At 46.2% G+C, this 24,079-nt stretch overlaps 1 protein-coding gene across 2 annotated transcripts in view; it reads right to left on the reverse strand.

The window, feature by feature from the left end:
* Nucleotides 1-24,079, reverse strand: part of RIF1 (replication timing regulatory factor 1) — a 310,912-nt gene that overhangs the window by 196,078 nt on the left and 90,755 nt on the right. For both annotated transcript variants that reach the window (XM_069225212.1, XM_069225211.1), the window contains 3 exons: nucleotides 9,317-9,424; nucleotides 7,308-7,457; nucleotides 255-354 (listed from right to left, as the gene is read on the reverse strand). In XM_069225212.1, the coding sequence (XP_069081313.1) occupies nucleotides 255-354; nucleotides 7,308-7,457; nucleotides 9,317-9,424 (358 nt within the window). The remainder of the gene's footprint in view (nucleotides 1-254; nucleotides 355-7,307; nucleotides 7,458-9,316; nucleotides 9,425-24,079) is intronic.

Here is a 24,079-nt window from a genome sequence, read left to right on the forward strand (position 1 = left end):
TTGCCATATGAGGCTTAACTCTCACTCGATCCTCCCAATGGGTATTGTTTTGAAGTCCAGTAAATAACAAGTAACTTCAACAGCACCTTACGGCCTCAATCACAACTACTGCCATAAAGGCTAAATGAACATTTTAGCTTTGGGCTTGCAACCTGCCATGCAGTAACTTAGTATGAGCACACATACCCATGCAAATGAGAACCCATGAAACATCACAATGTTCATATGTATGAATTAAGAAGCATAACCCTTACCCTTTGTTTTTGGTGGATATTTGCTGCTGTAGGGTAAGAAATTTATGCACTCGACCATGACTAAGAGGTTTTGAGCAATGCAATCCAGCGTAGAAAATGTCTGGAAAATAAATAAATAAATAAAAGCAGTAAGCCATGTGCAAATTAAATCTCAAAGTCAAATTTGGGGTGAAAGGGGTGGCACTTGCAACCAATTTCAAAAATAAATTATCCTTTCTCTAGTATCTAGCAACATCTGTTATTTGAGGAAAAAAGAAAACTAGTTTTGCACGTAAATAAAAAACAGCAAGTTCATCACATCTTTATATGTCAAGTACAAGCTAGCTGTTCTGTTTGGGAGGATCTCAGTACCTTCTGAAGCTTCAATTACAATACATGTGGTGATACCAAACTACATTAAGATGAAAATCTGTTTCTATTAGAACCATAAATGCAACATTATATTCGACTCGCAGTAAACGCCCGACCAGCCCGATTCCAAATCCAGATATTCACAGCTATGACGTAACAGCAGTAAGAAACAAAAGTGGTTTCCCACTGCTGCACCACTAACTTGGAAAGCTCTCATTTCCACTATGTTCCCCTGCCTGGGTCTCCAGAGACCTAAAAGAAATTTGAGATTGATGAATTGTGGCCAGAGGTCTCAGCCTTCTCTTGACTCTGTCGGGTCTCTACACAACAAAGTGAGGCATAAGATTACAGTTAATGCACTTCCTGTGCCAACCACACGTCTCTTCTGATATCTGCTGAGAGCATAACGTGAGGCTTTCCACACGGTGACCGCTATCCGCTCTCAATGCGAGGTTCTGAGACCACTGCTTTCCGAGGGAGCACAGGGTGCGGTGGATGGGTGGCAGGATACCATGCAAGGTTTTTTTTTTTAGTACAGTGTGGGTACTGAGGAAGCTGGACTAGGGGATTGGTAGGATGCCAATCTGTGTTTTATGTTTTGAATATGAGGTGAAGGGACAGTGCTCAGAGGGTGGTGCGAACACAAAGGGGCTTTCGTCAATCCTCTCCATTCACTGCCATTCGCATTTGTTTCCTCCACAATACAGCATACAGCATGGGGAAAACTGTCAACCTACTTCATCCACTGGATCTCCTGCACACAAATCGATGTATATTGTCTGATCATATATGCATAGACTCCTGAAACGGAGTACTTCAGTAACAGGCCTGGGACACAGGCCTTCCTTTTATATTTATATTTTACATTTGCTAGTTTTTTGCATATTGCTCAAGTTATATTACCTGCTAACTAATGACAGATGTATTGGCTCTGTCAACACCTATTTTGGGAGGGTACTGCAGAGGGCTGATGAGGAAGGTGGCAGGTAGAGATGTTTCTGTATTGATGAGGTTAAGTGAAAAAAGGCATTACGTTTCATCTCAGGGTTCTGGGTGACAAAGTGAGGTGCATTTTCATTGTCTGTTGGAAACAACCTCTTTCCGTATGATCACTCCCGTCCCAATTTTGGACTGATGCTGTTGGTTTTTAAATACTCTGTATTGCACTGGGCCCTGCTGTCCAGGTCCCAGTGCATGTGCTTCAATCCCTCAAAGTTGAGTACTTTTAGCTAATACCTGGTAGGCTTATTTAACATAGCTATAAGGCTCTAGTATATGGTACAAGAGGTGTCCAGGGCTACTAAGATAAATGTCACTAGTGGGCTGCAGCACTTAATTATGCAATCACTACAGTGACAAGGTGAAAACATGAGTCTCCCATCTCAGCCTAGGCAGGCAGTGTATAAGCTGCCAACTCGACATGGCAAAAAAAGCCATTTTGCCAAGTCAAAATCTCCCTTTTAATGTTAATAAGTTGCCCCTAAGAAAAGCCTTGGTAGCCATTAGGCAGGGTGATAAATATACAAAAGAAGGGCATGTTTCATGCGTGCTCAACATGCCCGGACAATGAAGATATGAAAATGCCTTTGTTTTATTGTAGTAAGGCTGGTAGCCCAACTGGCTAACATGGAAGAGTCATCGCTCTAAGTGCTTACTTCCACTTAGGGCTACGAAAGATAGTACTCAAAGGTATCACATTAGTTGTTGCATTAAACTCGACTCAATGCTGAAGCTAGATTTAAAGTAACATTAAAGCAAAGGTGACCACTTTGTAGCACAGACCACTAGTAGCGGTTTCTTACTGTGTGCAGCAGTTGCCAGAGTAAAAAAAAAAAAAAAGGTCAACTCCCAGGGCCTTCCACCCCCTCCCCCTGGTGGGAAGTGTGAAGTGCTCCAAAGAACAAGGAGCAGGAAACAGAGAAACCACTGGTGGGTGGAGGTATGACCTCCACCTGGACAATGGCTACCGGGCAGTGGCCTCTGCCTTAGTGAAGGGAATGCTTTCAGGTCCACCATGGTCGATACCATTTGTGTAGAGAGCTTATGTTTAATGCACTTCCAGCTTGCTAGGGGTTAGCAATCTAGCTATTGAACACCGGTCCTCTTTTTCACATGGGGCCAGTGCGCAGCCGGCCCATGCAAGGAAAGCCCATCTGCACCCAGGTGTCACCAGGATCCCTTCTCCTTTTACCCCAGATGACAGGTACTCTGCTAGAAATAGCTACTCTGCAGAAGAATTATGGAAACTTAGAGGATTACACAGATTGCTGGTATTTTATCACTTCTGCCTCTATCCTTTTTCAGACTCAGCTAGAAGGCCCGTTGCTTGTAGAAGCTACAAATTTAATTGGCTTCATGAGGGACTTGCGGTCAGCCAAGTAGTCTCAGCGAAGGCGGCTGGTAACTCTCTCCATCTTACTAACTCTAGCCCACTCACTGATGTACGCTGCTCCTCACCCTGGCGCTTACTGGTGCCCTCCCAGACCGTCACTTGCATTACAGGTTTCTTATTCAATGTTAGATTTCTTCCAAAATATGCTGTTGAAATCTGAGGCTTCTTATCTTTACGTTTACCGGAGATTAGTTTCCCAACAAAACAGGACGAATTCCACTTCTTCCCCATCCATTTTGCTAGTAATTCCTGACACTTACTGGATGATGAGGCCAAACAGAACGAAGGACAGGGGGTGGTACAGCGATCATTTATAAAGACACATTTAAAGTCTTGCTTGATGATACTTTAGCAGACTGAGCAGAGATGTGTGTTTTTAGGACCGAATTGTCCCCTAAGTGCTGCTGGAGGGGCGCTTTATTGTATCGCCCTCTGGAGGCTAAAAGGGAATTTAGTCAGTTGCTCACTGAATTCATTGTTCCACATGTCCTTGCATCCAACCATTTTCTTTTATTGGGAGACTTCGACTTTCATGGAGAGGACTGCTCTAATACTGCGGTAGCAAAACTTACAGCTGATTTAACATCATTAGGTATTACTCAAAGTCACAGGGCCCACTCATCTCGCAGGCCACGTGTTTGATTTGATATTTACATAATTTGCTTCCCTTCTATGCTATGCCCTGCAGCCTCCACTATGGACAGATCATTTCCTAATTGGTTTTTAGATTTCTACACCTAAGATGTCGGAAAATACACAGAGGGCTATAAAGAATAGAATGAGAAACTGGCATAAAATTGGCATGGATTCTTTCAGGAAAGAATTTAAGTTCATACTTCCTGCAGCAGATACTGGTGTAGATGAGGCCCTTTCTGAGTATCAGTCAGCCTTAAACTCAGCATTTGACAAAATGGCCCCCTTGAAAACCTGCTCTAACTCAACCATGGCGTTCATGCACCCTGGAATACACCTGAACTGCGCACTGAAAAAGCACAATGTAAAAAAACATAAGGGACAATAGTGTCAATCGAGAAACTGCACTGATAAAGAGGTGTATAAACTAGCTTTAACCGAGTACCACCATAACATAAAAAAGCCTGCAAGGCACAACATTTCTCGTCTAATCACTCATGCAGGTAATTCTTCTAAGGAGGGATTCAAAGTTCTTAATACTTTATTAAATCCTCATGCCTGCTCTCAAGAGATTGCGCCTTCACAAGATGCCTATGCAGCTCTCTAGCGAATCATTTTGGGGGAAAAATTCACACTATCTATAAGGATTTCACCATAATATCTCACTTATATAGTGGGGAGTCTTTTTCCTGTGCATAGTCCTTGAATCAGTATTTCTCTTTCAGCAACTTTAAACCACTCCAGCCAGATTCTATCTAGAAAGCATTAGCAATCAAATCAGTGTCTCCTTTTTATTCTTGTCCACCCAGTATTGTTGCAGCCTTGTCCTCTGAGCTTGCCCCCGCCATATGTTTGTTATTGAATTTGTCCATTTTTATAGGGAAATTTCTCTCTGCTTGGAAATCTGCTCAGGTGATCCCTATATAAAAAAAAAAAAAAAAAGAAAAAAAAAAAAGGAGTCCAATATGTCACCCATGGATCTTACCAGCTATCGACCCAACTCCTTGCTTACCCTATTGGGTAAGTTGATGGAAGATCAAATAAATACTGAGCTCATGGACTATCTTGATACAAACTGCTGGATTCGTCCCAAATGGGCCAAATTCGCCAATGCACAGTACTGAGACCACTTTGATTGCGGTCACTGATCATGTACAATGTGCCTTGAACAAGAATATTCCTGCATTGCTCGTATTGCCGGATTTATCTACAGCATTTTATACCGCATTTCATCTTCAGATGCTGCAAATACTGCAAGAGATCGGCATACATGGCATGTTCAAAGCTTTTCTTCGCCAATCGTACCCAGACCATCAATCTAGGTGCCTTTAGGTTGTGCACCGTGAAACTTGACAAGGGGGTGCAACAGGGCTTATCTCTTAGCCCTAAACTCCAACATCTATATGGCCTCCCCTTGTCAAAGTTATTAAAAGGTTCAGCTTAGAACCACTGTTGTATGCTGAAAATCACCTGGGAAATAGAATGCCTCCGTCTGAAAAAATCTCGTGAGGAGGAAGCCTTCCAACAGAAAGTTAAGCATGACATTATCCAGCGTTTGCGAAGATTGGACTGGATGCCCACCCCCAATCCTTCGGAGGCAGGTTCTCCCTGACTTGCGTTCCTCGGGCCTGTGCGGAGGTCTGTCTCATCTAACCTTTACCTTCATGCGCCCCCGACAAAAACTGTCCTGCACTGGCACGGTAGTGAAGTCCAGAGAGCCCCTATGATGACCACCACTTGAACCATCACCTATAGGCGACATGAACTACCCCCCCACGTTCAAACACCCCAAGTTTAACACCTGTGGAGGGACGTAGGAGTTTCACTACTGAGGGAAAAGAGAAATCTTGTTGGCCATTGTTTCAGGTTATATGGTTTTTCTCATTGTCCCTCTCTTTGCGGGTATGCTCTAGCAGCACTGACCGGGCTTGGGGGGTCTATATGACACTTTATAGTGCTTTAAGTCCTCACAGGACTATGCACCCCATCCACACACCACCTTGCCCTATAGGTCCCGACATTGGTGTCTACGACACCGCTATGAGATTTGTAAAGGTATACAGGACTATTTTGCCCATAACGTGGAAACAATACTTCTCTCCACACTATGCATTGAAAGCAATGTAATAACCATGATAGCTATAGCCAGGCAAAGGGAATCCCAACTGGTCGAGAATGCACTCACAGGAGACATTCAGTCACTTTAGCAACAAGATAAAGTACAACCGAAATGCCGTAATAAGAGGCAGTTAGCTCTACTATGTGGACAACAGAGAACTAATAGATCAAACTGAGCAGAGCTTATCTCGAATACCTACCAGGTGCTCCAGTGCTCCACTCCTCTCGTGCCTCAACCATATAAACACAGACGTAATACTTTGGAGTCTGAGGAGATTTCTGGCAAACATTTGGAAACACTGTGGAGCAATTCTCCCAAAATATATTGTAGCCTCTCCCTTTGGGAAACTGCTTAAAAATTACTGTACCAATGGTACTATACCCTCTCTCAGCTGGCACGGCTATACCCAGGAAACTCCACTGTTGGCGCTGTAACACCGACCAGGGTGACTTGTCATATTTGGTGGTCCATCTCTTTTATAACAATGTTCTGGAAAGAAGTCCTTAGTCACATCAAGGAAGATACCTTCTCACACCTACTTATCTTATAGTAATATTGGGCCTTTGCTCAACCAACCTGACAGGAATGACTTGGGCGGACTGGATACCTACCAGATACATGCTTCATGACGCCAGGCAATTAATTTTCTTGGCATCGAAACAGTCTACCCCCCTTGCCATTGCACAGTGGTTTGTACAGCTGTGGCATATCCTGGCCATGGAAAAAACTTTCTCACACACCGTTCCACTCGGACCTCAAGTTTCAACAGATTCGGCGCCCACTAATCACATATCTGACCCATCTGACCAGTTTTCCTGCTTCAACCCTTTCAGACTGCGAGCTTTACATTTAGTTGTCCATCTAACCACCCGGTCCTTGCCAACCACCAAACGACTCACCCCTTCTCAGCATTCCAGTGGGTCATTCTTTTACCAACGCCATTGGCGTTATTTTCTGTATAGAAGCAACCCTCACTGACAGCTGTACGGCCCAAATGTTTAACTATTACTGCCAGCTGTACCCTTATGAGTGTGGTCTGCATTGTACTTATCATATGCTTTTATTTATTTTCTTCTATAAAACACCTACCCTGTACGAATATGTTCTAGAATTGCTGCCTAACTGCACAATCTTGTTATCGATGTTATGTGAAAATGTAATGAAGAATTCAAATAATTTTTTTTCTTTTTTTTTAAAACACTGCATCACAGATTTTCCACCTCACTGATTTTCAGGTCGAAGTATTGTTGTTCAAGGTAAAGCATCTTTTTTTCAGAAATAGAGTTTGAACACCAACTATACTAATCAGGGGTAGTCACCACTATTTAGCTTTGACTCAACAGCACTTGCCACTAACTGACATTCCTGGAGAAGTAATCTTAAGAGACGTCTCTATTGGTAAAAGATACAATCCCTCATGCTCTAGGTTTTACTAACACAGCAGTCAAGAAGGCTCAATTTATAAATCCACCCACCAAATTCTATTTTTAGAACGCTTCTATGAAGCGCCCCTATATACATTTTAGAATATTTGAGGAATAATACATTGAAAACTTACTGTCAAGATTTGTTCCCCAATCCCCGCCAATATCTTTGCGCACAGCTCCTCACAGCACACATTCTCTTCGGTTGTTGCCACTAATGCTGCACAACGGGAAAATGTCTTGTACAACTCAGCCCAGGTACGAAGCAAGGTTTTCATCGAAGGCTACAATAAAACAGATTAAAAAAAATTGACCTGATTTCAACTGCAACTGGGTGTTAAAATGCAAGAGCAGAGAACAGTAATGAGTTGACCAGGGTACAGTTAGATTAGTAGTTGTGTGGTTACACTGCAAAATACTTTAAACTAGAATGATCTTAGTAGTCTAGTATAGCAGTAATATTTCCTACTAATGAAAAGCTAATGACCAGTTTACCACCATTCACTTAGTATATGGGCTTCCACTTTCAAACTGGATGTTGTGATGCATCTAAAATGAATGCAGACCTCAACACAGTGTTCATCACTTTACAGGCAATAGCGGCAAACCTTTTAATCACAGCTTCTTAAATATAAAGGGCTACTTAGATAAGTGAGAAATCCGTTCACCACCAGACACCATGATGAGTGAAAAGGCATACGGGGATGGCAATGGAATTCAACAAACCACACGTAATCAAATACGGGGACCTCATTTTCACTGTAGCAATAAAGCTCCTACGTGGACTTTGAACACAGAAAACCATGTACTGCTCGCTACACACATGGCTCCTTACTATGCTGTATATATCAAAAACTAGACAACTGATAGAAATGGCAAAAATTTAAGAATTTGAACAAATAAACCTACTTTAAGGCTGTTGGACCCACAATCTCACACTAGACGCTAAATAGATTCCTAATTAATACAATAAGTTTCTGATATGGTCAAAAAAATGAGAAATCATTTACACAACAGGAACAGCATCAAGGTTGTCTGTGGTGAGCATGGTTACAATAGTGCCATCAAACCACCCACGTCTGGCATGAAGAGCTCAAGTCCGGTGGTCATTTCCCCTCTAATAAGCTACGACCATTGGGATGAGCATATACTACAGGTTTCGCAGATAATATCCATGAGGATAGAGAGGCCTACAACTGTCTAGAGTTAGTCCTACTACATCTGGCCTTTTTGTCCCTCTGCAGAAAAGTCCGGGTAATAAAGACTACAAAACCATGATTACAGACTTAGTGTAATATTTCAGGTAAACTCAATCCCCAACTTTGGTGTGATGAAATACTAGTAAAATGGGAGGTAATGTGTCTTTTATAAGGGACACAATTCTTCACAAGCAAATTTCCTCAACACGATGTCTTGCCAACAAACTCATTCACAGTATCCATTACAGGAAGTGCTGCACAAGAACCACAAAGTACAAAACTCTTGAAAGAGTCCCTGCCTAGCACAATGCTTTTCTGTAGTAGCAGCATTCAACGTGAGCTACATTTAATGCGTTTAACGCAAATTAAAAGGAAGTTACTATACATCTAAACAATTCAAATTTTTTTAATGTCTATCAATTTACCTTTTGTTAGGTTTAGACGACATTACAAATTTTGCTATACACACACTATAATCACAATATAGCCAACCTCATGTGTTATGCAGAACATAACAGCAAAGAGTTATTTAGAAGTACCATTATACCACCTCCCGCCATCAGACATTGCAGGGAGGGGGGGGGGGGGGGGGAAATAGGCAGACGTATCATGACCCCACAATGAAGAGAGCTCAAGGAAACATCTGTTCTAAAATACTCCCAACCGCTTTGAGTATATCTGAAAATCTACGATGGGTGATAGTCTGACACTCAAAAACGGCATCTGTGTCACATTCATAATGAACTACGTAACTATGCGCCCTTTAACCTAAGACAATAAGCTGAAGTTTAATTACAGTAGCATCAACAGAGGAGAATTGCAATAAACAGAACTTAATTTGCTTTGGTTGTGGCTGTACCTTTGTATGGATGGGCAAAACAATTTTTTTTTTTTAAAAACAAACAAAAAAAACACCATACACTAATTTTAGGATCCTCACTCACCTGGGGGAATCCCTGCACAGGGTACAGATGGTTTACAGGTAATGTTAATGCGGCATGCATGGCATTGAAGTTGTGTTCCAAAGCATCACCTTGATTCACTTCATTTGTCTGTAAAAATACACAGGTTATAAACTGAATACACATAAGAAACGGGCAGTTTTATTTATTTTTTTGTTTTTTTAAACTTGGACTATTTGCCAAATAATGTGGATACTGGTTTACTCATTAGGGATCACCAAGCTGCAGCATTCAGAGATCCAATGATATAAAGAAAAGAAAGGAACAAAGTCGGAAGTGGACACCCCATCCCGAACCAAAAAAAAGCAAAAACTAGAGTTAAGTCCATAAGACACAATCAACAAGAGATAAGATATCCTACAGCATATTGAAATATTTCAGGCCATGAAGAGGAAAGAGGACAAATGCAGAGTCGCCTTAGAAAGTCACAGAAAATGTTCTTGAAAAGTACAAAAGATGGACATTTATTCCTAACAATATATGGCAAGACCCTAAATCACCCAACTCACTGAATTATTTCTCTCTAGTTTGAAATGAAAGTATTGTTGCACATAGCTAAAGTAAGCCAGTTATCAGACTTTAGAAAGTGTAAATATACATAGAGATTTTCTGCTTTCATACAACGAACTCTAGCAGTTAAAAACAAGCATTTCCAATGCAACGGGTCTCACATTTCTCCAAGTTAGAGCTATTAGCAGTTGTAAACTTCCAAGTGGACATTTCTTGCCACATTAAATGAAAAAAAAAAAAAAGCGCGATCGCGCTGCTACAGTTCACTTGTAGTGAAACCTATTGGCAAAAGTGCAATTATCTACGCAACCATCAAAAGTGCAATTAACTATGTAACAGGGTTGATGTCATGTAAAGCGCTCGACTTCTGCCAAGCGAGATCACGCTGCGAAAAAAAAGATAGAAAGTAGTCCACAAACCGGACGGAAAACAGCATGTTTTCAGTACTTGGTCGCTGCGCTCGAGGAGGACTAACCACAGGAAAAGGCATGACATATGCATGCCTTCCACTAATGAAAGCAAGCAGATTTTATAAGGCAAGCCCACGAACCAATGAAAGACACTGACGTGACATGGACGGGGCTCCGAGTCCTTTAACTACTAAAGCGCCTCACAAGCAATACACATGCACAAGCGTATGCTCGACCCTAAAAAAGGAGTAGGTTACCTACCTCGAGTAACATTCTCTTTGGTGGTACTTCACCCAGATTTCTCACCTGGTAAATCTCTGCAGGTGGCAGACTGGAATCGGAAAATCTTGGATTAGCTCCTGTGCTAGCAGGTGGTGCCATCAGTCTCTGTAGCAACCGTCCCACCTCCGGAAAGGACAACCTGGGAGCAAGTTTGATTTGGAACATTTATTACTCAAACTTCGGTCCACAGGAAGTGGACGAATGTGGGTTGTGAGGAATCTGCATTTAGATAAAGTATCAGCCACATATCGCTACTGAAAAGTATCTTCTTTTGGTGGGTACTTTCAACCGCACATCTCTCACTTTGTGGATTGATATCAAAGCAATTGCCCCTTCAGAGAGGGTTCGGATTGAGGAGTGGCCTTTAGACCAGATTGCCTGCAAGAGTGAGCAGGCAAAATTACCTTCTCTGCGGAATAGAGTAGTCACAGTGGTGCCTGCCAAAAGTGTCCATGTGGCTGTTTGGCAAACAGTCAAAACATTTGCGCCAAGGTGCTCAGGAAGATCCTTTTTGGAGAAGAACAACAAGTTACTTACCTTCAGTAGCGCCTTATCTGTTAAAAAATCTCTAGCCACAGATTCCTTACCTTGGAATAATCCCCAAGTGTCAGACTGGATCAAGATGTTTTTAGTGAGCATGACTGTTGCGCACCAATTGGTGGTGTCGTTAGAATCCACTTGCCATTATCTGTGCCTGAAGTGAGGTGCGCGGTGCCCATATAGGCGCCACCTCAACGGGCTCACATAAGTTTCTTTTCGGGACTTTCCACGCCAGGAGCACAGAGCCACGGAGTACACTTAACACTGGGGTACGAAACTAGGGCCCTGAAAGGAGAACAGCCCTGTACCTAAAAATCTAGTTTGCAGAGTAAGGAGGATGGGTGGGTCGGTAAGGAATCTGCAGCTAGATAGAGTGTCTACCATATAAGGCACTACTGAAGTAAAGTAACTTTTTCATCTGATCGAGACTTCCAGCTGCAGATTCCCTACCATGGAATAGATACTCATGCAATACCTCCTCAATGGTGAATCTTAGAGCATGATTTAGACTAGAAAGTCCTGAAGGACCGAACAAGAAAAGTGCCCATTCCGATGGACCGGACTGGCCAGGCAGTAGTGCTTGGTGAACATGTGCAACAAAGCCCACATTGCAGCATGACAGACATCCATGACCAGAACTCCGCGTGCTTACACCGTGGTCACAGATTTTTTTTGGTGGAATGAGCATGCAAGCCATCTGGGGGTTGCGTCTTGGCCAATGCACAGCAAATCTTAAGGGTGAGCGCACTACATCAGTAGACGGTTCATTTCTTCACAGCCTTACCTTTCTTGGCACCAACATACCCCATGAAGAGTTGATTGGCCACCTGTCAAGGTAGAATGAAGACTCTTTTTGGGCCCAGTCGGAGTTGCTCCTCTTCCTTAGCCTACACAGGAGCTACAATCGGTCCTTTTCTTCTTGAGAACACTGAACAGGAGGGATATTGGCAGCAAGGCATACAGAAGGCCGCAGCTCCACTTGAGACGAAAAGCATCTCCGTAGAAGTCGCCTTGGAAACTCCAGCACGCAATGTCAGTGTTCTCAGCAGTGGCAAACAGATCTAATCAAGGCTCTCCCTGTTAAGAGGCCACGCATCAACTCTAGTTGGTGATGGTTGGAGATGCCACTCAGGATCCACTGGGTATCTTCAGCTGAGTTTGTCCATTCTGGCGTTCAGAGTACTGTCCAGGTGATGAACCACCAGGGAAATGTTCTAAGTTCCAGCCCCCCCCCCCCCCCAGGGGTCCACACCTGCCGCCTGTTTCTGTGAGCCCCCTCCACTGCAACAAGTGACCGAACCCAGACGGTCCAAAAACCCTCTGCACCCGGACCAATGGGAAGAGGACTGTAGGAAGTTGGCTCTGTATGTGCTATTTCAAAGTAAGGAATAGCATGCACAGAGTCCAAGGGTTCCCCTTAGAGGTAAAATAGTGGTAAAAAATAGATAATACTAATGCTCTATTTTGTGGTAGTGTGGTCGAGCAGTAGGCTTATCCAAGGAGTAGTGTTAAGCATTTGTTGTACATACACATAGACAATAAATGAGGTACACACACTCAGAGACAAATCCAGCCAATAGGTTTTTGTATAGAAAAATATCTTTTCTTAGTTTATTTTAAGAACCACAGGTTCAAATTCTACATGTAATAGCTCATTCGAAAGGTATTGCAGGTAAGTACTTTAGGAACTTCAAATCATCAAAATTGCATGTATACTTTTCAAGTTATTGACAAATAGCTGTTTTAAAAGTGGACACTTAGTGCAATTTTCACAGTTCCTGGGGGAGGTAAGTTTTTGTTAGTTTTACCAGGTAAGTAAGACACTTACAGGGTTCAGTTCTTGGTCCAAGGTAGCCCACCGTTGGGGGTTCAGAGCAACCCCAAAGTCACCACACCAGCAGCTCAGGGCCGGTCAGGTGCAGAGTTCAAAGTGGTGCCCAAAACACATAGGCTAGAATGGAGAGAAGGGGGGTGCCCCGGTTCCGGTCTGCTTGCAGGTGAGTACCCGCGTCTTCGGAGGGCAGACCAGGGGGGTTTGGTAGGGCACCGGGGGGGACACAAGTCCACACAGAAATTTCACCCTCAGCAGCGCGGGGGCGGCCGGGTGCAGTGTAGAAACAAGCGTCGGGTTTTCAATGTTAGTCTATGAGAGATCTCGGGATCTCTTCAGCGCTGCAGGCGGGCAAGGGGGGGATTCCTCGGGGAAACCTCCACTTGGGCAAGGGAGAGGGACTCCTGGGGGTCACTTCTCCAGTGAAAGTCCGGTCCTTCAGGTCCTGGGGGCTGCGGGTGCAGGGTCTCTCCCAGGCGTCGGGACTTTAGGTTCAAAGAGTCGCGGTCAGGGGAAGCCTCGGGATTCCCTCTGCAGGCGGCGCTGTGGGGGCTCAGGGGGGACAGGTTTTGGTACTCACAGTATCAGAGTAGTCCTGGGGTCCCTCCTGAGGTGTTGGATCGCCACCAGCCGAGTCGGGGTCGCCGGGTGCAGTATTGCAAGTCTCACGCTTCTTGCGGGGAGCTTGCAGGGTTCTTTAAAGCTGCTGGAAACAAAGTTGCAGCTTTTCTTGGAGCAGGTCCGCTGTCCTCGGGAGTTTCTTGTCTTTTCGAAGCAGGGGCAGTCCTCAGAGGATGTCGAGGTCGCTGGTCCCTTTGGAAGGCGTCGCTGGAGCAGGATCTTTGGAAGGCAGGAGACAGGCCGGTGAGTTTCTGGAGCCAAGGCAGTTGTCGTCTTCTGGTCTTCCGCTGCAGGGGTTTTTCAGCTGGGCAGTCCTTCTTCTTGTAGTTGCAGGAATCTAATTTTCTAGGGTTCAGGGTAGCCCTTAAATACTAAATTTAAGGGCGTGTTTAGGTCTGGGGGGTTAGTAGCCAATGGCTACTAGCCCTGAGGGTGGGTACACCCTCCTTGTGCCTCCTCCCAAGGGGAGGGGGTCACAATCCTAACCCTATTGGGGGAACCCTCCATCTGCAAGATGGAGGATTTCTAAAAGTTAGAGTCACCTCAGCTCAGGACACCTTAGGGGCTGTCCTGACTGGCCAGTGACTCCTCCTTGTTATTCTCATTATTTTCTCCGGCCTTGCCGCCAAAAGTGGGGCCTGGCCGGAGGGGGCGGGCAACTCCACTAGCTGGAGTGTCCTGCTGGGTTGGCACAAAGGAGGTGAGCCTTTGAGGCTCACCGCCAGGTGTGACAATTCCTGCCTGGGAGAGGTGTTAGCATCTCCACCCAGTGCAGGCTTTGTTACTGGCCTCAGAGTGACAAAGGCACTCTCCCCATGGGGCCAGCAACATGTCTCGGTTTGTGGCAGGCTGCTAGAACTAGTCAGCCTACACAGATAGTCGGTTAAGTTTCAGGGGGCACCTCTAAGGTGCCCTCTGTGGTGTATTTTACAATAAAATGTACACTGGCATCAGTGTGCATTTATTGTGCTGAGAAGTTTGATACCAAACTTCCCAGTTTTCAGTGTAGCCATTATGGTGCTGTGGAGTTCGTGTTTGACAGACTCCCAGACCATATACTCTTATGGCTACCCTGCACTTACAATATCTAAGGTTTTGTTTAGACACTGTAGGGGTACCATGCTCATGCACTGGTACCCTCACCTATGGTATAGTGCACCCTGCCTTAGGGCTGTAAGGCCTGCTAGAGGGGTGTCTTACCTATACTGCATAGGCAGTGAGAGGCTGGCATGGCACCCTGAGGGGAGTGCCATGTCGACTTACTCGTTTTGTCCTCACTAGCACACACAAGCTGGCAAGCGGTGTGTCTGTGCTGAGTGAGAGGTCTCCAGGGTGGCATAAGACATGCTGCATCCCTTAGAGACCTTCCTTGGCATCAGGGCCCTTGGTACTAGAAGTACCAGTTACAAGGGACTTATCTGGATGCCAGGGTCTGCCAATTGTGGATACAAAAGTACAGGTTAGGGAAAGAACACTGGTGCTGGGGCCTGGTTAGCAGGCCTCAGCACACTTTCAATTGTAAACATAGCATCAGCAAAGGCAAAAAGTCAGGGGGCAACCATGCCAAGGAGGCATTTCCTTACACAACCCCCCCCCAAACGAAAGAGGATGAGACTAACCTTTCCCAAGAGAGTCTTCATTTTCTAAGTGGAAGAACCTGGAAAGGCCATCTGCATTGGCATGGGCAGTCCCAGGTCTGTGTTCCACTATAAAGTCCATTCCCTGTAGGGAGATGGACCACCTCAACAGTTTAGGATTTTCACCTTTCATTTGCATCAGCCATTTGAGAGGTCTGTGGTCGGTTTGAACTAGGAAGTGAGTCCCAAAGAGGTATGGTCTCAGCTTCTTCAGGGACCAAACCACAGCAAAGGCCTCCCTCTCAATGGCACTCCAACGCTGCTCCCTGGGGAGTAACCTCCTGCTAATGAAAGCAACAGGCTGGTCAAGGCCATCATTTGTTTGGGACAAAACTGCCCCTATCCCATGTTCAGAGGCATCAGTCTGCACAATGAACTGCTTAGAATAATCTGGAGCTTTGAGAACTGGTGCTGAGCACATTGCCTGTTTCAGGGTGTCAAAGGCCTGTTGGCAGTCCACAGTCCAGTTTACTTTCTTGGGCATTTTCTTGGAGGTGAGTTCAGTGAGGGCTGTCACAATGGATCCATATCCCTTCACAAACCTCCTGTAATACCCAGTCAAGCCAAGGAATGCCCTGACTCGAGTCTGGGTTTTTGGAGCTACCCAGTCCAGAATAGTCTGGATCTTGGGTTGGAGTGGCTGAACTTGGCCTCCACCTACAAGGTGTCCCAAGTAAACCACAGTTCCCTGCCCTATCTGGCATTTGGATGCCTTGATAGAGAGGCCTGCAGATTGCAGAGCCTTCAAAACCTTCCTCAGGTGGACCAGGTGATCCTGCCAGGTGGAGCTAAAGACAGCAATATCATCAAGATAAGCTGTGCTAAAGGACTCCAAGCCAGCAAGGACTTGATTCACCAACCTTTGGAAGGTGGCAGGGGCATTCTTTAAACCAAAGGGCATAACAGTAAACTGATAATGCCCATCAGGTGTGGAGAATGCTGTCTTTTCTTTTGCTCCAGGTGCCATTTTTATTTGCCAGTACCCTGCTGTCAAGTCAAAGGTACTTAGAAATTTGGCAGCACCTAATTTATCAATGAGCTCATCAGCTCTTGGAATTGGATGGGCATCTGTCTTGGTGACAGAATTGAGCCCTCTGTAGTCCACACAAAACCTCATCTCTTTCTTTCCATCTTTGGTGTGAGGTTTGGGGACTAAGACCACTGGGCTAGCCCAGGGGCTGTCAGAGCGCTCAATGACTCCCAATTCTAGCATCTTGTGGACTTCCACCTTGATGCTTTCTTTAACATGGTCAGATTGTCTAAAGATTTTGTTCTTGACAGGCATGCTGTCTCCTGTGTCCACATCATGGGTACACAGGTGTGTCTGACCAGGGGTTAAGGAGAAGAGTTCAGGAAACTGATGTAGGACTCTCCTACAATCAGCTTGCTGTTGGCCAGAGAGGGTGTCTGAGTAGATCACTCCATCTACTGTACCATCTTTTGGGTCTGATGACAGAAGATCAGGGAGAGGTTCACTCTCTGCCTCCTGATCCTCATCTGTTACCATCAACAGATTGACATCAGCCCTGTCGTGGAAGAGCTTAAGGCGGTTTACATGGATCACCCTTTTGGGGCTCCTGCTTGTGCCCAGGTCCACCAAGTAGGTGACCTGACTCTTCCTCTCTAGTACTGGGTAAGGGCCACTCCATTTGTCCTGGAGTGCCCTGGGAGCCACAGGCTCTAGAACCCAGACCTTCTGCCCTGGTTGGAACTCAACCAGTGCAGCCTTTTGGTCATACCAAAACTTCTGGAGCTGTTGGCTGGCCTCAAGGTTTTTGGTTGCCTTTTCCATGTACTCTGCCATTCTAGAGCGAAGGCCAAGTACATAGTCCACTATGTCCTGTTTAGGCTCATGGAGAGGTCTCTCCCAGCCTTCTTTAACAAGGGCAAGTGGTCCCCTTACAGGATGACCAAACAGAAGTTCAAAGGGTGAGAACCCTACTCCCTTCTGTGGTACCTCCCTGTAAGCGAAAAGCAGACATGGCAGGAGGACATCCCATCTCCTTTTGAGTTTTTCTGGGAGCCCCATGATCATGCCCTTTAATGTCTTGTTGAATCTCTCAACTAAGCCATTAGTTTGTGGATGGTAAGGTGTAGTGAATTTATAAGTCACTCCACACTCATTCCACATGTGCTTTAGGTATGCTGACATGAAGTTGGTACCTCTGTCAGACACCACCTCCTTAGGGAAACCCACTCTGGTAAAGATACCAATGAGGGCCTTGGCTACTGCAGGGGCAGTAGTCGACCTAAGGGGAATAGCTTCAGGATACCTGGTAGCATGATCCACTACTACCAGGATATACATATTTCCTGAGGCTGTGGGAGGTTCCAGTGGACCAACTATGTCCACACCCACTCTTTCAAAGGGCACCCCCACCACTGGAAGTGGAATGAGGGGGGCCTTTGGATGCCCACCTGTCTTACCACTGGCTTGACAGGTGGGGCAGGAGAGGCAAAACTCCTTAACCATGTTGGACATATTGGGCCAGTAGAAGTGGTTGACTAACCTCTCCCACGTCTTGGTTTGTCCCAAATGTCCAGCAAGGGGAATGTCATGGGCCAATGTTAGGATGAACTCTCTGAACAGCTGAGGCACTACCACTCTCCTAGTGGCACCAGGTTTGGGGTCTCTGGCCTCAGTGTACAGGAGCCCATCTTCCCAATAGACCCTATGTGTTCCATTTTTCTTGCCTTTGGACTCTTCAGCAGCTTGCTGCCTAAGGCCTTCAAGAGAGGGACAGGTTTCTTGTCCCTTACACAGCTCTTCCCTTGAGGGTCCCCCTGGGCCTAAGAGCTCAACCTGATAAGGTTCAAGCTCCAAAGGCTCAGTTCCCTCAGAGGGCAGAACTTCTTCCTGAGAAGAGAGGTTCCCTTTCTTTTGCTGTGTTGCAGTTGGTTTCCCAACTGACTTTCCTGTTCTCTTGGTAGGCTGGGCCATTTTTCCAGACTCCAGCTCTACTTTTTCGCCCTGTGCCTTGCATTGTGCTCTTGTTTTCACACACACCAGTTCAGGGATACCCAGCATTGCTGCATGGGTTTTTAGCTCTACCTCAGCCCATGCTGAGGACTCCAGGTCATTTCCAAGCAGACAGTCCACTGGGATATTTGAGGAGACCACCACCTGTTTCAGGCCATTGACCCCTCCCCATTCTAAAGTAACCATTGCCATGGGATGTACTTTTCTCTGATTGTCAGCGTTGGTGACTGTGTAAGTTTTTCCAGTCAGGTATTGGCCAGGGGAAACCAGTTTCTCTGTCACCATGGTGACACTGGCACCTGTATCCCTCAGGCCCTCTATTCTAGTCCCATTAATTAAGAGTTGCTGTCTGTATTTTTGCATGTTAGGCGGCCAGACAGCTAGTGTGGCTAAATCCACCCCACCCTCAGAAACTAGAGTAGCTTCAGTGTGGACCCTGATTTGCTCTGGGCACACTGTTGATCCCACTTGGAGACTAGCCATACCAGTGTTACCTGGATGGGAGTTTGGAGTGGAACCTTTCTTGGGACAGGCCTTGTCTCCAGTTTGGTGTCCATGCTGTTTACAGCTATGACACCAGGCCTTTTTGGGATCAAAGTTTTTACCCTTGTACCCATTGTTTTGTGAAGAGGCTCTGGGCCCACCCTCCTGTGCAGGTTTTTGGGGGCCTGTAGAAGACTCTTTACTATTTTTAGTTTTGGTTGTCTCATCACCCTTCTGCTGGGGAGTCTTTGTGACCCCTTTCTTTTGGTCACCCCCTGTTGAAGTCTTGGACACCCTTGTCTTGACCCAATGGTCCGCCTTCTTTCCCAATTCTTGGGGAGAAATTGGTCCTAGGTCTACCAGATGCTGATGCAGTTTATCATTGAAACAATTACTTAACAGGTGTTCTTTCACAAATAAATTGTACAGCCCATCATAATTACTTACACCACTGCCTTGAATCCAACCATCTAGTGTTTTCACTGAGTAGTCAACAAAGTCAACCCAGGTCTGGCTCGAGGATTTTTGAGCCCCCCTGAACCTAATCCTGTACTCCTCAGTGGAGAATCCAAAGCCCTCAATCAGGGTACCCTTCATGAGGTCATAAGATTCTGCATCTGGTCCAGAGAGTGTGAGGAGTCTATCCCTACACTTTCCTGTGAACATTTCCCAAAGGAGAGCACCCCAGTGAGATCTGTTCACTTTTCTGGTTACACAAGCCCTCTCAAAAGCTGTGAACCATTTGGTGATGTCATCACCATCTTCATATTTAGTTACAATCCCTTTAGGGATTTTCAACATGTCAGGAGAATCTCTGACCCTATTTAAGTTGCTGCCACCATTGATGGGTCCTAGGCCCATCTCTTGTCTTTCCCTCTCTATGGCTAGGATCTGTCTTTCCAAAGCCAATCTTTTGGCCATCCTGGCTAACTGGATGTCCTCTTCACTGGGGTTATCCTCAGTGATTTCAGAGGTGTTGGTCTCTCCTGTGAGGGAACCAGCATCTCTGACTATTATTTTTGGAGTCAGGGTTTGAGGGACCCTGTTCTCCCTAGATAGGACTGGTAGGGGGGAATTGTCCTCCAAGTCACTATCCTCTTCCTCTGAGTTGCCACCCTCAGAGGGGTTGGCCTTTTCAAACTCTGCCAAAAGCTCCTGGAGCTGTATTTTGGTAGGTTTGGGGCCCATTGTTATTTTCTTTAGTTTACAGAGTGACCTTAGCTCTCTCATCTGTAGATGGAGGTAAGGTGTGGTGTCGAGTTCCACCACATTCACATCTGTGCTAGACATTATGCTTCTAAAAGTGGGAATACTTTTTAAGAAACTAAAACTGATTCTAGAATCTAATTCAAACTTTTAACAAACTTTTAAACTCTAAAAGAAATGCTAAACAGGATCTAACACAAGGCCCTAGCAGGTCTTTTAAGAATTTAGAAAACTTTTCAAATTGCAAAAATCAATTTCTAATGACAATTTTGGAATTTGTCGTGTGATCAGGTATTGGCTGAGTAGTCCAGCAAATGCAAAGTCTTGTACCCCACCGCTGATCCACCAATGTAGGAAGTTGGCTCTGTATGTGCTATTTCAAAGTAAGGAATAGCATGCACAGAGTCCAAGGGTTCCCCTTAGAGGTAAAATAGTGGTAAAAAATAGATAATACTAATGCTCTATTTTGTGGTAGTGTGGTCGAGCAGTAGGCTTATCCAAGGAGTAGTGTTAAGCATTTGTTGTACATACACATAGACAATAAATGAGGTACACACACTCAGAGACAAATCCAGCCAATAGGTTTTTGTATAGAAAAATATCTTTTCTTAGTTTATTTTAAGAACCACAGGTTCAAATTCTACATGTAATAGCTCATTCGAAAGGTATTGCAGGTACGTACTTTAGGAACTTCAAATCATCAAAATTGCATGTATACTTTTCAAGTTATTGACAAATAGCTGTTTTAAAAGTGGACACTTAGTGCAATTTTCACAGTTCCTGGGGGAGGTAAGTTTTTGTTAGTTTTACCAGGTAAGTAAGACACTTACAGGGTTCAGTTCTTGGTCCAAGGTAGCCCACCGTTGGGGGTTCAGAGCAACCCCAAAGTCACCACACCAGCAGCTCAGGGCCGGTCAGGTGCAGAGTTCAAAGTGGTGCCCAAAACACATAGGCTAGAATGGAGAGAAGGGGGGTGCCCCGGTTCCGGTCTGCTTGCAGGTGAGTACCCGCGTCTTCGGAGGGCAGACCAGGGGGGTTTGGTAGGGCACCGGGGGGGACACAAGTCCACACAGAAATTTCACCCTCAGCAGCGCGGGGGCGGCCGGGTGCAGTGTAGAAACAAGCGTCGGGTTTTCAATGTTAGTCTATGAGAGATCTCGGGATCTCTTCAGCGCTGCAGGCGGGCAAGGGGGGGATTCCTCGGGGAAACCTCCACTTGGGCAAGGGAGAGGGACTCCTGGGGGTCACTTCTCCAGTGAAAGTCCGGTCCTTCAGGTCCTGGGGGCTGCGGGTGCAGGGTCTCTCCCAGGCGTCGGGACTTTAGGTTCAAAGAGTCGCGGTCAGGGGAAGCCTCGGGATTCCCTCTGCAGGCGGCGCTGTGGGGGCTCAGGGGGGACAGGTTTTGGTACTCACAGTATCAGAGTAGTCCTGGGGTCCCTCCTGAGGTGTTGGATCGCCACCAGCCGAGTCGGGGTCGCCGGGTGCAGTATTGCAAGTCTCACGCTTCTTGCGGGGAGCTTGCAGGGTTCTTTAAAGCTGCTGGAAACAAAGTTGCAGCTTTTCTTGGAGCAGGTCCGCTGTCCTCGGGAGTTTCTTGTCTTTTCGAAGCAGGGGCAGTCCTCAGAGGATGTCGAGGTCGCTGGTCCCTTTGGAAGGCGTCGCTGGAGCAGGATCTTTGGAAGGCAGGAGACAGGCCGGTGAGTTTCTGGAGCCAAGGCAGTTGTCGTCTTCTGGTCTTCCGCTGCAGGGGTTTTTCAGCTGGGCAGTCCTTCTTCTTGTAGTTGCAGGAATCTAATTTTCTAGGGTTCAGGGTAGCCCTTAAATACTAAATTTAAGGGCGTGTTTAGGTCTGGGGGGTTAGTAGCCAATGGCTACTAGCCCTGAGGGTGGGTACACCCTCCTTGTGCCTCCTCCCAAGGGGAGGGGGTCACAATCCTAACCCTATTGGGGGAACCCTCCATCTGCAAGATGGAGGATTTCTAAAAGTTAGAGTCACCTCAGCTCAGGACACCTTAGGGGCTGTCCTGACTGGCCAGTGACTCCTCCTTGTTATTCTCATTATTTTCTCCGGCCTTGCCGCCAAAAGTGGGGCCTGGCCGGAGGGGGGCGGGCAACTCCACTAGCTGGAGTGTCCTGCTGGGTTGGCACAAAGGAGGTGAGCCTTTGAGGCTCACCGCCAGGTGTGACAATTCCTGCCTGGGAGAGGTGTTAGCATCTCCACCCAGTGCAGGCTTTGTTACTGGCCTCAGAGTGACAAAGGCACTCTCCCCATGGGGCCAGCAACATGTCTCGGTTTGTGGCAGGCTGCTAGAACTAGTCAGCCTACACAGATAGTCGGTTAAGTTTCAGGGGGCACCTCTAAGGTGCCCTCTGTGGTGTATTTTACAATAAAATGTACACTGGCATCAGTGTGCATTTATTGTGCTGAGAAGTTTGATACCAAACTTCCCAGTTTTCAGTGTAGCCATTATGGTGCTGTGGAGTTCGTGTTTGACAGACTCCCAGACCATATACTCTTATGGCTACCCTGCACTTACAATATCTAAGGTTTTGTTTAGACACTGTAGGGGTACCATGCTCATGCACTGGTACCCTCACCTATGGTATAGTGCACCCTGCCTTAGGGCTGTAAGGCCTGCTAGAGGGGTGTCTTACCTATACTGCATAGGCAGTGAGAGGCTGGCATGGCACCCTGAGGGGAGTGCCATGTCGACTTACTCGTTTTGTCCTCACTAGCACACACAAGCTGGCAAGCGGTGTGTCTGTGCTGAGTGAGAGGTCTCCAGGGTGGCATAAGACATGCTGCATCCCTTAGAGACCTTCCTTGGCATCAGGGCCCTTGGTACTAGAAGTACCAGTTACAAGGGACTTATCTGGATGCCAGGGTCTGCCAATTGTGGATACAAAAGTACAGGTTAGGGAAAGAACACTGGTGCTGGGGCCTGGTTAGCAGGCCTCAGCACACTTTCAATTGTAAACATAGCATCAGCAAAGGCAAAAAGTCAGGGGGCAACCATGCCAAGGAGGCATTTCCTTACAAGGACCACTGGTGTCCCCACGTCCTAAAACCTCACAAGAACTAAGCCCAATTGGTGGTTCATCAAGACTGGTTCCCCAGTCCTCATATGCATCATCTTTTTGCCTGGACTGATCCCCATTGACTGAAAAGGGGCACCCGATGCTGAACTGCACACAGCTGACCCAGTGTGTCCCGAGGTGACCTGCTGGTGTGGCATAGGACCTTGCCCCATAGTAACCTTAAGTCCGGAAAATTGGTTCTGTAAGTTGCTGCAGAGTACCTGTTTGGAGTATATGTTTTCTCTCCCACAGGGTAACACTGAAGCTTCTGAAGACTGCACTAACAACTTTTCAAACCTGTGATACTTCTACTGCAAAGCTTACTTTTCTGATCATATTGATACTATAAGGAAATGCCTCCATGGCATGGTTACCCCCTGACTTTTTGCCTTTGCTGATGCTAAGTTTTGATTTGAAAGTGTGCTGAGGCCTGCTAACCAGGCCCCAGAACAGTGTTCTTTCCCTAACCTGTACTTTTGTTTCCACAATTGGCACACCCTGGCATCCAGGTAAGTCCCTTGTAACTGGTAACCCTGGTACCAAGGGCCCTGATGCCAGGGAAGGTCTCTAAGGGCTGCAGCATATCTTATGCCACCCCGGGGACCCCTCACTCAGCACAGACACACTGCTTGCCAGCTTGTGTGTGCTAGTGGGATAAAAAGACTAAGTCGACATGGCACTCCCCTCAGGGTGCCATGCCAACCTCACACGGCCTATGAAGTATAGATAAGTCACCCCTCTAGCAGGCCTTACAGCCCTAAGGCAGGGTGCACTATACCATAGGTGAGGGCATAAGTGCATGAGCACTATGCCCCTACAGTGTCTAAGCAAAACCTTAGACATTGTAAGTGCAGGGTAGCCATAAGAGTATATGGTCAGGGAGTATGTCATGCACGAACTCCACATCACCATTATGGCTACACTGAAAACTGGGAAGTTTAGTATCAAACTTCTCAGCACAATAAATGCACACTGACGCCAGTGTACATTTTATTGTAACATACACCCCAGAGAGCACCTTAGAGGTGCCCCCTGAAACCTTAACCGACTATCCGAGTAGGCTGACTAGTTTTAGCAGCCTGCCACACACCAGACATGTTGCTGGCCACACGGTAGAGTGCCTTTGTCACTCTGTGGCTACTAACAAAGCCTGTACTGGGTGGAGGT

Source organism: Pleurodeles waltl, chromosome 3_1, assembly GCF_031143425.1.
Source record: "Pleurodeles waltl isolate 20211129_DDA chromosome 3_1, aPleWal1.hap1.20221129, whole genome shotgun sequence".
NCBI classification, from domain to species: domain Eukaryota; kingdom Metazoa; phylum Chordata; class Amphibia; order Caudata; family Salamandridae; genus Pleurodeles; species Pleurodeles waltl.